The following is a 15,523-nucleotide window of genomic DNA, read 5'->3' as shown; positions in this document are numbered from 1 at the left end:
ATATATCCCCTCTCTTTCTCTCCCTCCCTCTATCTAATCTATCTATCTATCTCTCTTTCGCTGTCACTTGACTCTTAATAATGTATCTCAGCCAATACAGATGGAAAAAAGAGAAAAATAAACCACCCAAATAATAAAAATGTGAGAACTCTCACGTATACTAGCACTTCAGTATGCCTTTGCGATGGGGATATAACGAGACAGAGGCGCAGAGGATTTTTGCTCAGCGGGGGGAGTGACGCATCGTAGAACAGCTTGCGCGCGTATACGATCAATTTAATACGCCAAAAGTTGTCATCGATGCGCGGGTAAAGTTTTTGTGCTAACCTGCGAAGATAGCAACAATACACGCAATGCACACATAAGCACGCATATCGAGAAACCGTCTACTACAGATGGTTGACAATCACTTCTCCGTAACCCTGTAAGGGAGAGATGTAGTAAACTTTTTTTTACTACGTTGGTTCGCGGGGATGTGATCCTTGGTGGATGGAAGCCCGATGTTTAGATGTCGACCACCCGACTGTGCTTGGTTATCAATAGAGGGAAGTACGGAGCGGCTGAAATTATGTGAATATTTGGGTTCGAGTATTTGTGGTTGTTTCGTGAGCTTGGTACTTGAGTGAGTATGAGCGACTCTTCCGATGCCCGCGAAGTCCCAGAGTCATTGATGGTGCTGATGCTGAGCTGAGAAGTTTGCCTCCGCTGCTCGTGTGTGTGTTTTACCACCACTGGCACATCCTGCACGGCACGGGCAGATTCGCGGTGGTTTGGATTGTAAGGATTTGTCTTCAGGAATTTCATCCATCTCCGGATCATTGAACTGCGTGGTCTTATTTCGCGGGATTTTAAGCGAGGCAAATGTTAGCGGGAGGCAAAGAAGGGCTGGATTTCACTAATGTTACTCGGAAGAACGCATTTTAGGCCATTGCTCCTGGCTGGCTGGAAAAAATCCCAGAACTAACGACACGTTAGGGAGTCTGCATAAAAAATGACAATGTGTTTATAGCAAGTAGCATCAATATCACAAACTCGTTAATGTAATAATAGTGTCTACGTCACCTTACGCGGGGATTTTGCACATAGAATCTAGGTAAGGTAGGTCTGTTTAGTCTGTCTATAGCTATCTAGAAACTCTAGATCTATAGGCCCTATATTAAGGTTTTGTTCAAAACCTGACATGAAGTTGAATTCCTGTAAGGTAGTGGAGCCTGGAGGAATCGCATCACTAACATTTGTTAAGTTGAATGAAACATTCTGAATTGCCCTTTTTGTTTGATGTTGGATATTTTCAGCAAAATTCCCTACATGAATCTACTGATAACAACATGTCAACAAGTGTAGAAATCACAGCATTAGGGAACAAGCGTGAAGTCAACTCGAACATTGAGATCAATGACAGTGGAATCACCCTGAATGCATCCCTGCTGGAGGAGCCAAACGGAGCAGTTGCTAATGATGACAAGAGGATGTCGCGTGCTCAAGATCAAAACGCCTGTTCGAAAGGGGGAACAGTGATAAGCAATGCCTGTGATCGTAGCAACGATGGAAATGTTGGTGAATTGCACTGTGTAAATGGAGAAACTGGTGAAATTAAGATGGCTGTCGATGGAAACAAGGTCGGGGACGGAGATGCCATTTCTGTCAATGGGAAAGGGGGCCTTAAAGTCAAAGATTCACCTGCATCGGTCGATGGTTGTGGAACGCCTATGTCGGGCGACGAATGGCCAGTCTGCAATGACTCCAACGTTGTGAAGCTGAACTCGCCAGCATTGCCATTAGAAGTAGAGCGGACCGCAGGCCAAGACGGTGGGGAGACGGACAGTGTCGGCTCGGGCAAGTCGCCGAAGAAAAAGAAAGGACTTCTGTCAGGTGGCCTTCACATCCACATGCCCAGGCTTAGCAGCAGATTGTCCTTTGGCAGTGATGCCAGTATGTCCAGCACGGGCAGCGATGCAGACAAATCCCCAGAAAAGAAAAAGAAAAAGAAAGACAAAGTCAAGAGGAACAAGAACAAACAGCAAGTGGGCAACCCTGAGTATGGTGACTCAACCAAGGCAACTCCAAATGAAAACACAGAAAGTTATGTTACTGAGCAGGGCGAGGACATGAGTGGAAAGGATGCAGGAAGTGTTGAAAGTCGAGCAGAAAATGAGAATGCGGCTGAGCTGGAGGTTCCACAAGCACCTCATGATGCTGCCAGTCAGTCATCTCTAGATCAAGACATGAGGGTGAAGAGTGGCAAGGAAGAACTCGCAGAGGATGCTACGGAGAATGCACCACCAACAGTTCAGGAGCCAGACCCCACCACACCCTGCCCAGACCAACAAGATGCTGCTGATGTAACTGATGGTACTGTTGAAGATGAGGGGCAGCAACAGTCTGTGTGTACTACTGCTAGTGTAGGTGAAGAGGAGAAAGAGAAGGATGGAGAAGTGGCAGCTGCTCAGCTAGGCAAGGAGCAAATGTCTACACCAGTTGCAGATGAGGGTGGGTATTTCATTAGGATTGTTTTCACATTGCAGAATAATATCTTACTAACACCAGGTGTCACATTCATTATTTCTTTTTTTCTTTTTTTTTTGTTGAAAAGATAATTCTTCAGTAACACCAGTTTGATTTTTGTTGTGATTTACTGCTTTATTAGTAAGTAAGTAGAAACTAGTAACTCTAGCATGAATGCAGTTAGAATGTCAGCAATTTTTTGTTTTGTTTCAGAAACACTAAAGTGATAAAATGGAACGAGTCTGACATCTTTCATTGCAACAAAGGAAACATGCACTGATGCAGAATAATCAACTATTTTTTTTTTATTTTGTATTTTTTAATCATCTATTTTCTGAGCTTTACTTGCCATGGGCAGGTTCTAGATTACTGTATACAGCCATTTATATTCAGCAATAACAATGTTCCCACATCAGAGGAAAATTCTTCTCTGTGCTTCTGAAGTGTTTGGTTCCCTTGCAGTTTGAATTGTAGAAATATACTGTTCTGTCCCACCAGATCATCCTTTCTACTACACAAGCAGTACTAGGAAGGGTTCTTTCAAGGATTGCTTTGTTTTCTGAGACTATTGATATCCTGTTTCATTTAATAGGGATTTTACTGTAAAATCTGAACAGTAACCTGTAGACTGTTATACTCCTACTGACCTTTATACCGGTACTAAAATCAAACAACACTCCTTGTCTATATTGAGTTTTCTATGCTGCTGTCATGCTCTGGTACACCCATACACTCAACCACTCAAGCAGGAGCACCTCATGAATCCAGTTGTAATGATTGGCTCTAAGTTTTCCATGCCTAGCCAAGGACGTCAAGTGATTGGCTTTATATAGCATGCAGGGAGAAGAGGTCCACTCATGCGAGTCCTTCTGAGCTAAACCCATTATGTGAATGTAGAATATAATGTACCAAAATTGTGTCTTGTTAAATCATAGCCCACAGAGTTACCTGTATCGATAAGCTACGAAAAATATAGTAATACATAGTAATTATGAAGAAGATATGTAAATGATGAAGATGAGAAAGAAATATGATAATTGATAATGACTGTCATATTTCCTAACCCAGGATGGGCACATAAGTGTGAAATACTGTAGCTAATTGCTTTCAGAGGGCTCAGTCGTAATCTTTGCTCACTTTGCCATTTATTTTCTTAAATGCCTGGGTGGAAAGGAATATTGATGCTTGCTAAATCAAAATGTTGGGCATACCAGGTAGGATTAAGACCCAGATTTTTGTAAACACAAAGAAGGTAAAGAAAAAAAAAAATGTAGGTATAATAGCACTGTGCCAAATTTTAGTGATAGTGGGTACTTGCTGCTTCCACAGTGTCGAGGGAATGCTTCACAAGCATACAGTACATGTAGCATTTGTTCACCATCAACTTGCAGGATCAATGACTTTTTGTAAGTACGTCCACAGTGAACATGAGGTGGTAGGTGATAAATAATACCCTTGCCCTCAACCACTTATGTTCTGAGGCTGTTGTCATGCTTCATATTTCCCCATTATATTAGCAAAGTTTTAATGCAAGTTTGTGTGTAGATGCATTCTCTTACTGGCTATTAGTCCAACCAGATGCAGGGGAACTTGCTGTGCAGCAACAGGTCTGTATAAGTGGCTACAAACTGTATATGTTTTTAAATCTCACCAACTGGCTGCACACTTTTTCATCCTTTGTTTTTTGTTGTTTAGATGTGATTCTTCAGGTTAGCTGTTTCAAGACATGATATTGCTTTCTTAGGAGTGATATTGATAATGAATGCTACAGTTTTCTGTGATATCATCTGTATGCATTTATTTTGATTTAGTCATCAAAACAAGAACAGCTATTAGAATGAGGGAAGACTGACTTGAACTGAACTGAAGTTGCAAAGTCTGCATTTGCCATTTCATGTTAGGTACTGAGTGTATCATTTAGGACTTCTCTTCAAAACAAAATGAAGACTAGCAATATGAAAAAAAAAAAAAAGAAGAAAGAAAATTAATCTCTCAGCATCTAGAATATGAAGATACATCAGTACATATGTATGAATTGTTTAGCTGCAAATTTAATTATGATGCAATTTAATAGAAAAATCTCTCTCACCAAGAAGAAAATAAGTATTGCCTTGTGTCCAAATTGCCTTTAGTAATAGTTGGTATTTATGGTTTGGTACATATATGGTTTGTATACTTGATTGATTGAAAGTCATGTGCATTTTCAGAGATGCCTGAAAGGGAGGCTACTATTGACAAGCCACTCCCATCTTTACAAGCTCTTCAGCAGCTTCCCTGATTGGCTATGTGAGAGTGACCACGGGGCTTTCACTGGCTTTGACATTCCTTGGTTTCATTCCCTGCATAGGGCCTCTCACAATCTTTTTTGAGATGGCCATTTTTTTTTTACTCTCAATTCTTCAGGTTTTGCTGTATTTTATGTCATTTTGGCAGCACTGTGGACATTTTTCTGATTTCTTCATATTTTGTTGTTTGAGTTGATGGCTGGATTTTAGTGATATTTGCACCATTCACCTGTTGTCACTGTGGCAGCAGTAATTGAATACCAGTGCTGAATTCCTGTTGACATGTTCACTTGTAGCTAGCTACTGTGAATGTGGTGTATCATGATTTCAGGGACATAGGGAATTTTAATAAGATACTGTAAAAGCTTTATTGGTGCTTTACTAACATTCTTGACATTTTTTAAGTTAAGATAGAAATCAGAGTTCACAGTGTCATTTATATCATGGAGCTACAACAGATCTATTTTCTCATACACTTGTGTGTATTATAGCACCCGTCAGTGGCAACAGTGGGGAAAAAATATACTTCTGTTACTCTATGTGATAATATCAACCACATCATTGATGTTGACTGGAGTGTATGCACTCATCCCAGCAAACCAAATGAAAGTCTTGACAATGTATATTTCTGTAGCATTTGAATTCAGTATTTTTATACCGGTAGTCCTTTAGAAGCAAAAGAAAGGATTTATTCAAACTTTAAATGCCTACATCCAAGGTATAGGCTTATATGATTCAAGGAATTTAGGCCCTACAGGTATGTCTTTCATGAAAATGATTCTTAAATTTGTAGTAGAGACACAGCAAAGTAGGGAAGACTACCTTACACTTCATAAAGATGAAAAGAATTAAAAAATGAGAGATCAGCCTGATATTTTATCATTTCCCGTTTTGCCATCATGCCATCACATGTATTGTCAGCAGACCAGCTGCTGTTTCATTTTCAATTTACTGTAGGGAGTAGGCTCTATAGAAGTAATGGTGCAGTGTTTTATATGTAGTCTGTAATATTTTGTATTGTCCTGATTTCTTTGCCAGTGTTATACACAAATAGCTTGTCATTATTGACATATCATGAGAAGGCCTACGCTCGTCAACTCTCTGGTTTTAGTAATACATTCAGGAAATAGGAGATAGATGTAATGTGGTATATTTCAGTTTAAAAAAAAAAACCCAAAAAACAATGTAGTATCCTTGTCAATGATGTATATATAACTGATGGTGATCATGGATTCTAAGTTCGATCAAGAGTTTGATAAATGTGTTCTCATGAAGTCTGCAGATATAATATGATCTGAAATTCTGAATGGCCAGTTGGTTTGAATCAGTGTGGCATTTGCTTCCTTGGAGTCCCGACTGAGCATGGTAATTCTTTGGGATTTATGCCCCACTCCCATACTGGCAGAACAAGGGAGCTCCCAATGTTTGCTTAGTGGTAGAAATCTGTAAAGGGTCATGGGAGGTCAACTAACACAAGCTTATTACTAGCCCTCAAGGTCCGTTTTGTCAGAATGCCTGCGCCAAGGAAATACATAGAATGGTTGTGACAACAGCTCTCGACAATCTTGGGAGGGATGGAAAAAAAATGGCTCTGCTCATTTCCACATGTACCAGCATCACAAAGAGAAAGGCACGATGTAGGCCTACTGGTTTGGCTCTGGCCATTCCATACCTCTTCACTTGCATTTTAATCTCTCATATTTCAAGGTTTTAAGCCCAAATTTGAAGGAAAGTTCAATGATGAAATGAGCATGTGTAAGAGTAGACGTGCAGTATGATTCAGAAAAGGTTTAATATCCATCGCAGCTGCTGACTTGCATGGGCCAAGAAGTTGTTGACCCCTGCCTCTTCAGCGTTACTTCATCATCTCCCTGCAAAGCTCACAGGATTAAAGAGGTCTATCCATCCCAAGGTCTTGACAGGACTTGACAGGGGACCCACCATGGAATGAATCAGTGGCAATATCTGCCGTAAAAATAGAAGTTTTTGAAATGAATAGTGTCAGAGTTTAAAGACACATGTCTGACATGCATTCAGTTCAGGCCGAGTCAACTTCAGATACGGTATCAATTTCTGATAAAAATTCATTTTGTGTGGTCGACCAGCATGTGCATTCAAAAAGGGAATTAACAACCATCATAGCTAGTCGTGGACATGAGAAACAGTGCCTTTTTATAGCATCTTTGTGGTTTTATGACCAAGACCAAGGCAAGTATAATTATGACGGAAATGCCCAATGGATGCTATGTGAGGTACAAAGCATTTTAAGTTTACAAACGTTTTGTGTACCTCTGCCCATATTGTCATTGATAAAAGGCCCGTTCACACACAAGGGAAAAAGTGAGATTTAAAAATTGATTTTCTTATCGCGATCAAAATTTCGAAATTTTTTCCTGTGTGGACAGAAAAATTTCACTAATTTTCGCGATCCAAATCGCGATCCAATTCGCACTATTAGTGTGATTTTTCAGAACAATCGCAATTATTATGCCAAGCGTAGTGTGTGTGTGAGTGCGATCGAGATTCGGAAATCGGTATTTTTAATCCCATCGTTCGTAGCGTGTGAAGGTTAACATTATTGGGACCACGGGGTCAGTCTTCAGTCATGCAAATTTCGCGCATGCGCAATTTGGCCACTGATCGTTCTTTCCTTGCTGCGAAGTGCAATTTTTCCATGTGTATGAATGGTCGAAAAAAAAATCGAAATTTGGATCGAGATTGTAATTTCGATTTTAGTTGTGTGTGCACGGGCCTAATGTTTGCCTGTAGAGTTGTTCTCTATCTTTCCTATTTAAGATATTTTTCAGATTGGAATGAATTTTTAAATTTTTTGTCCAGATTAGATTAACTTTTTGCATTGTTTCTGCATTAATTCCATTTCAGGTTGGAGCCTGCTACTTTGTGACCAAATGCATGTTCCATTGTGAAAAAAAAAAAAAATCTGTTTTCTAACCAAATTTCATTGAAATTCAAGAAAACTTTATCTTAGGGTGATTACGTGGATAGGCTATACGATAACTTGTCCAGAGAATAGTTTGTTATTTGGCTCGTACTTCCCATATCCCAAACCTTCTCCAGAAATGAATTGAATTGAATTGAAAATTGAAAGGTTATCGCAAATGAACAACTTGCTGTAGAAGATGGCTACTTGCTGTAGAAGATGGCTAGTTGTTTTCCAATTACTATAGTATTCAAATGCTGAAGACTTGAGTACTACAGTGACAAAACATATTCAGTCTCGTCCATATGCATGGATGTTATTTTATAGACTCGAAATTGAGCAGCATTCACCTGCTTTTGCACAACTTCACGATCGCAGGTTTTGATTCTGTGTTTCTCTTGGTTTCACCATCACTTTTGTGTTGTTCTTCTCCAAATCCGCAAGCCAACCAAATGGCAAGTCCGTCCACACCTTAGATTGAAATTGACTTCTTAGGGTTCAGGTTTTTACAGAGTGACCCCTGCCTCTGACCTCCTACAACGGAAAATGCGAACTACCTCTGAAAATTCTAGGTCATGGGAACTTATTCTTCGATTGGGGTGCAAGCCAATCGCTCCGGTTCCACCTTGCATACTTCTCACTCTGTGACGCAGGACTGCATGACGTCTTACGTTTACACACTGCCCCCGAAGTTTTCCCCAAACATGAGGGCTTCCAGGGCATCAATAAATGTCTCAAAACAAAGTTTTCATCGCCCACTGTTTACCTTTTTTTTTTAATGTTCTCATCTCGCTCTCGTCTTTTTTTGTACTGCATCCGTATCTTTGCTATTGGGGGGGGGGGGGGGGGGGGACACATTTGTAGGAATGGTTGTAAAAGCGATACTCTTGTTTCAAACCTTCGTGACAGAATGTTCTCTGCATTACAAACAGTATGTGACTGCTGGTTCTTGAATTGTAACATGCTTTTGCTGTATTTGTGTTTCACAGCCATTATGCTTTAATAGCCAACAAGATGTTGTTCGTTGGTAGAAGAATTTCTTAACATGGGATTATAGGAAAGGAACAGTCAAGTGAAATTTTGGAGTCTTTACAGTTCAATTTTAATCAAAGGACCAAGTGAAATGTTTGTTGTGACAGTCTAGGAAATAATGGTCTGGGTTGACTCACATTTTTTTTTCTTTCTTTTTTCTTTTTTCCTTTCTTTGAAGGGTGAGGGCCAGCCAGGGGCTTAAAACTTTTGTAGGGATACAAAGTTGCCTTAATCAGACAATGACATGCATTTATTGAATTAGAAAACATACAAAAGTAGTCCATGCCAAAAAGTCGTAGAACGGTATCAGATTACGTGAGTGATCAGCAGACTGAGGAAGCTCAAATAGTCGCCTGAAAATGCAAAATAGGGACTTCAGATTCTGTGTGTGTCACTGATATTGAGTGATAGTCGTATGTGAGTTATCGGCAGAGATCCACAAGGATAATTATTCAAAGTCCTGCAAAGGTTAGGGCTCAGTGCAAGCTCAACGCCGTCTCTGGGGTAAGGATGTCCTGCCGAAATATGAGCATGACGCAAGGATTATTCCTGTCCTTCCTCAACTCAAGTGTATCCCAGTAATCTCGAATCGCAGAGAAGCCTGTGTGTGCCAAGCGACAGTGGTCTAAAAAACTGTATGGTCTGTCAATTACAAGTTTCCCCTATGGATGATTATATTATAGTTTCCAGAAAGCTATGCATACATACATGTATGTTATTCGTATGCACGGCCAATGGGAACAAGTGAGCAGAGTGTCATTTTCATCACAGTAGGATACTGTGATGAATAAGTGAAGAAACCACTTTTCAATATTAATGCAGGGAGGTGGCCACCTCCCTGATTAATGGCTTATACTGTAAACCTGTGGTTCCCATACTTACTGAAGTATCGTTGTCTTCTTGTTGCAAAATTTTGAAGGGGAAAAAAAACAACCCATAGCAGAATTCCAAACACAATAATAGGCATTCCTGAGCTCATAAGGCAGGTAGACGTTCATTGCATCTTAGCAGCAGAACTTGCCTTATCAGTTTTAGACCATTTCTTGGAGAAGCTATACAATAGTTTGTACTGTGAGTGTGCAGATACACATTGTACTATAATCATACAATGGCTATTATATACATGTACATCAATTGCCTAAGTTATGGCATGGATGTGACAATTGTTTGATATTTTGAAAGAATGGCAAATTCCCTTAATCTACACATGGCCCTATAGAAACATCCTAAACAATCTGCTGAGTGTATTACTTGTGAATCATGACACTCTTCAGAAGTATGTATGGATATAAATTGTTTATATACCCCTCACTCTCTTTGTCCGTGCCTAAAGCTTACAACAATATTATTTAAAAGTTTAAGGGTTATGTTGAGATCAAACATTAGAATTATAGTCCATCCTTGCTTTCACATTACCAAAAATGCTTAATTTGAAACCAAAAAAAAAATGTAACAACAATCACGAGAATTGTGATATAAAAGTATTCTAATCGTGTGAATGCAAACTGGAATTACTGCGGGGTAATTGAATCGTAAGTTTTCCAATCATGTTTCAAACGATGGTCCAGAGGTGTTTTCAAATCACGTTTCACCAGAATACGGAGTGAAATAGCTGTGTGAACGTTACTGCCCTCCAATCGTTTTTTTTTATTTTTAAAATTTTTTTAGGGGGCGGAGTTTACGGTGACTTTTAACCACTTCTGCAGAAAGACTGCGCTCTTCAAATGCTCACACTGCAATCAAAGCGCGCGATACTTACAGCTCAAAAGTTATTGATGGGGACTTGCAAAGAATCCAAACCTCCCGTCTTTGCTCTTAAATTCAAAACAAAACCGCAAAATCTGCAAAGCCTTCCTCAGTCGTGTGGATGATAGATCTTATGATTCATAGTTGCAATTGTGTAAACTTGTAATTCAGCATTACAATTACGTTCATCGATGAATGTGAAAACGGCCCATATCTCCTTTCATGCAACCTTTTTTTAAGTAAGCAGGATGTTTCAGGAATAATTCTGTCATTAATAAATCAATAAATCATCTATGGGAAAGCATGTCTGTCTGAACTGACAACAAGTTCACCTTTCCTATAGTTTTAACAGAGAGAGAAAGAGAGTGAGACCAAGAAAAAAATAGGGGGAATCAGAATGATGAATGCCTTTAAATCTGTACTTCTACAATCTTGACTGAGTACAAAAGGTAGGACCTACATGAAAGTGCTCATACTTTTTGTACTTCTTATATATCCAGAAGTCGGTAAATCCTGGATCAAGTGTGCCAATCACAGCAGGCATTCCATTCGATTGATGCTGACATAACAGCGTGTCTGTTGCTGTGGCGACAGTAATGCCACCAATTAGCACTTCATCTTCACAGGTAGAGATCGTTGGGTAGGACAAGATGGGGCAATTTGATTGTCAAACCAATTGAGGAAATCCTGTTGAAATATCCAAGTGAACTTGCAGGTGGATGATGAGTTCTACATACCGGTACCTTGTTGTTTTCCACGCATCCCCTCTCCCTACAACTTGTTGAAATACACATGTATATCAGCTATAGGCGTGACAAAGGCAGATTGACATCCAATTTTGTACAATTTACAACTTTGTCCAATTTGAAACAGAGACGGGCTGTCAAATTATCTGGCGTGTGAATGAATCAAAGTGAGTGCACCATTGAGAAAGTTTTTATGTAGTTATTCCACTCTGATGTTTTTTTTTTTTTTAAAATGAGTAAATGCCCCCCTGCAATGAAAACAACAAAATCAAAATGATCTAAAATGTACCTCCAAGGCTACAAGTATATCTTGGATCCATCACATGTTGTGTTAAAGTAAGTGTCTACTTATAGATAAAAACTTTAAAAACTTATACTTTTGAGGATGTGATTCTAGATAATATCTTGAAATTTTATAAACAGTTACATACATTGTTTGCACACTGGTTTAAAAAGACAAGTGACAAACTATAGGCATGAAGCGTAAAATGGGTGTGACAAGAAATATGAGTCAAACCCATGTTGACACCCCCCCCCCCCCCCAAGAAAAATGCAGAGCTCTGGCTTAGTTTTCAGGAGTATTTGCAGATAATAGTGGGGCCTACATGAAGGGTCAACCATTCATTTATTTTTCCTGCTATGCAAGAACTGAACAACAGCTTTTCCGTTTGCACTGTCCATCTCCTCCCACTTGATATGCTTTTTTTTTATTCTTTGGCCCCCTTTGTGACGCTGAATTACAAAACTTGTAAGCAGCCGTTGACCTCGTTGACCTTACACGAAGTTGGAATTCTACTTGTTGCAACAACTAACCCTGTCAACTTCAATCAGTGCTCCCATGTGAAATGTAATTAGGTATGTGTTTCGAAGTGGGCTGGTTGAAAAGATCACAAGGCGATCCATTTTCGTGGCAGAGCAAAGCGACATCTTGTCTTTTCCATTCCTTCTAGTTCTACCTGACATGTGTGCCGCGCTGAAGTGCCAGGAGTAGAAAGTAGTTTCAGTCAATCAAATTGATGATTTGAGGTGATTTTTGTGTCAAAAGAGAACCAAAATTAAAAGCTGGTCTTTTTTGCTTGCTTTTTTTAGTTAGCTGGCAAGAAATGAATGGATGAAATGAAAGTATTTTTGTGACATCTGTTCAGATATAACAGAAACACTGTGACATGTTTTAATCCACTTTGAAAGTGTTTTGACCCTGCTTTCGGGTTCATCCATGGAAAGTGTTCACAAGTATAGTGTAACAGAAATAACAAATGGCAAATATACAATCACTTGAAATTCAGTGTGGCTCAGTTCCTGGGTGATGGTGTTTTGAATGCAGGCTCGATGTCCAGTAGCATGATAGTTCAAAATAAATATTCATGTACTGTAAACGTCCATATTTTTGTGAAATCAATTTTTTTGCGCCGAGTTCGGGGGTTCTTGAATTCATGCTGCCCAATTGTCAATCCATTTAAAATGTGCAGAGAAAATCCTGAAGATATTTTTGTGGGATTTAGAATTTGCGCCAGCCAAAAGTAGTGCGAAATACGCTAAAATTAGTGTATTGCGAAAATTTTACATAAATTTACAGTATTCAGCAAGATGAGCATGTAAAAAGGGCTTTAAGTTTTACTGTCTAAAGTGGAGTTGCCCTCAAGTTATATGATGTTGATTGCTTTTCATTTGTAGATACCAGTATGTTAAAAAAATTGTACAATGTGAGTTTTCGTTCAGTGTTTCATAAACACACTAAAAACATGAAAAACAGACACATATACACAGAAAGAGCCCATTTGAATTAAATATTCATATGCATCAGTCTGTGTGTGAGCACAATTGAATTGATATTTTAGATGTTGATAATTAAGTCACAGATATCGAATGACATCATCATGAAATGTCTAAGTACCTGGGAATGATGACTGCAAAATTTTTAAATGCAAAATAGGAGACCCCAAATTGTATTACAAAAGAGAGGTTGAGGTTGAAGTGCATGCTGAAATCCAAGGAGGAAGGAACAATTCAATTAGCACCTCTATTTCTGGAGAGGAAGTTATATCAAATATCATTGTCAATCTGTGTATGAAGTATGATATGAATCAGAGAAACAGACATTTGCTCCGATGGTGAAGACAGACATGCTATCTGGGAATGCCACATTGGATAATGTATCATATTTTGACATATTCTGAGGTACTCCAAGACTTGTGCGGATCTGCATTCAGAGCCCATTGTTGTAGATTATGTGGTAGTGCGGCAGTCCTTTGAGAGAAACTGACTAATTTCCTTTTCCACTTCCTTCCCCAATGTGGTTGATGTTATTAATTATCTTTGCGGTATTATAGATCACCGAGGATTCACAAACTGCAAATTCCAACATCCAAAACTGCTGTGGAAAATACTTGCTATATTAAAGTTCACTGTATAAATGTAGAGGGATTTCATTGCTGCACACCATGGGTGCTGGAGATGCTGTAATGTTTGTTTGTCAGAACATTGTTTTTGTTTTGACTTTCTAGAATATTGTAAGAATTTGTCATATTTTATTAAATTAATGTATGAGAATCTAGTATACAGTATATGGCAGAACAATGCCATGAATGTAATGAAGTGTGTGTGTGGAGGGGAGGAGAGTTGCTTTAGCCAAAGTCTGGGATCAAAGTTGAATGTGAGATTTTGGAATATTACTGTTTTTGCAATTACTTGAGGAATATTTGATACATGATTTCACCAAATGTTTCTATTTAAAGGGATGGTATAGTTTTGGTTGAGATAGGGCTTCAGGTTTCCAACTTTTTTTTTTTTTTTTTTTTGGAAAGATAATGAGAAACCTCTTATGAGATGTGAAAGAGACAATGATTCTAAGAGGAACTCAAAGTTAATTTGATGAAAATTGGTCTTAAAACGAATTGTATGCCCTGTAGCACTTCGTAAGTGGTTTCTTAGTATCTTGCAAAAAAGTTCAAAGCTCGATCCTCATCTCAAAACAATACAATACCATCCCTTTAATGGTACTTATCAAGAGCATTTCCAAAGATAAGTTACATGGTTGAGAGGGTTTTGAGCAAGCTTAGAGGTTGAAGTCAAATTCCAATCCTGTATAAAGTTTCTGCTCAGGAAATATTTCATGCAGAGATTATCAAACTCAGCACATAGATACAGTATGATGAAGCAGTCAAGGACTGAAAGTTAATCTTATTATCTTTACTTTCATTGTAAATATGGTAGATTTAAGAAATGTTGGACATAATCTCTGCAAATGTACACTTTGCCTGGACGTGAATCTATCTAATTGTTGTTTAGACAAGACTTGGTGGAAACGAGTACTAGTGTACACTTTGAAACACAAGTGCACCGAAAACTTTAAAATGGCAATACAATGCCCCTCAGGCTGAAATTTCTCAGAATGCTTTTGACATTTTGGTCATGGATATGTGGTTTGGGGGATTGCAAAATTGCAGCTCGTAAAGCCTGCAGCAGCTGTGCTCTGCTGAAAGCGAAAGCTCATACTGGGAAATGTAAACCCATTTTCATCATGGATCATTGTGAATAACATCAATAATTGTGTTAAATGCTGTGCTTGTGACAATGAACTTGATTACCTGCAGCTTTAGTGGATGGGATTGTGGTTTGTAAACAATTCAAATAAAAATCATTGTTGACAAATTTTTGATAAAAGAAGAAGAAAAAAAAAAAAAGACACACACACACACACAAAACAAACAAACAAAGGAAACATTTTTGTTTTGACATTGTTTGCTTTGTCATTTTTTGTTTTGCTTTGTTTTGTTTTGTTATTAGACGGGCAGTTACAATGTCAAAAGCATGGTTCTGCCTAAAGAGAACTGAAGCGTAGTTCCAACAAAAAGCTCTACACAAACGTTGTAGGCCCTATACTGTACCTTGTTATAAATCACCTTTCCAACTTAATAGTGGGAACGAGACTTTCTTTGAGACTTTCTTTAAACCTTTCCACCTCAAGATTGTACTCGCCAGAGTTCTAATGCTCTCTTTGTTGACATTTTTATTATAGTCTTCTTGAGATTGCAGAAATTGAGAGTAGAGTAATATTTACCTTTTTTTTTTCATGTGTGTGTGTGTGTAGCGGTATATTTGTGTTGATGTGCCACTTTAAAAGCTATTTCAAAAGCAGCAAAGTGGTTAGTAACAGGTGTTACTCCAAATGTCAATCACACCATGCATAAATGTGATGTGAATAGGCGAATACCAATGATAGTCATCTTGCCAAAATCTCTTGCCAAATTCTCTTTATATGCATGAAG

The 15,523-nt window shown here is 38.7% G+C and overlaps 1 protein-coding gene across 2 annotated transcripts in view; it reads left to right on the top strand.

Moving 5' to 3' along the window:
• The first annotated feature begins 1,281 nt into the window (after positions 1-1,281).
• LOC140241321 (uncharacterized) overlaps positions 1,282-15,523 on the top strand; it is a 103,150-nt gene continuing 88,908 nt past the window's right edge. For both annotated transcript variants that reach the window (XM_072321048.1, XM_072321047.1), the window contains exon 1: positions 1,282-2,490. In XM_072321048.1, the coding sequence (XP_072177149.1) occupies positions 1,329-2,490 (1,162 nt within the window). In that variant the 5' untranslated portion in view covers positions 1,282-1,328. The remainder of the gene's footprint in view (positions 2,491-15,523) is intronic.

This window comes from Diadema setosum, chromosome 18 (genome assembly GCF_964275005.1).
Source record: "Diadema setosum chromosome 18, eeDiaSeto1, whole genome shotgun sequence".
Lineage (NCBI taxonomy): Eukaryota > Metazoa > Echinodermata > Echinoidea > Diadematoida > Diadematidae > Diadema > Diadema setosum.
This window is presented reverse-complemented; position numbering and strand designations above follow the sequence as displayed.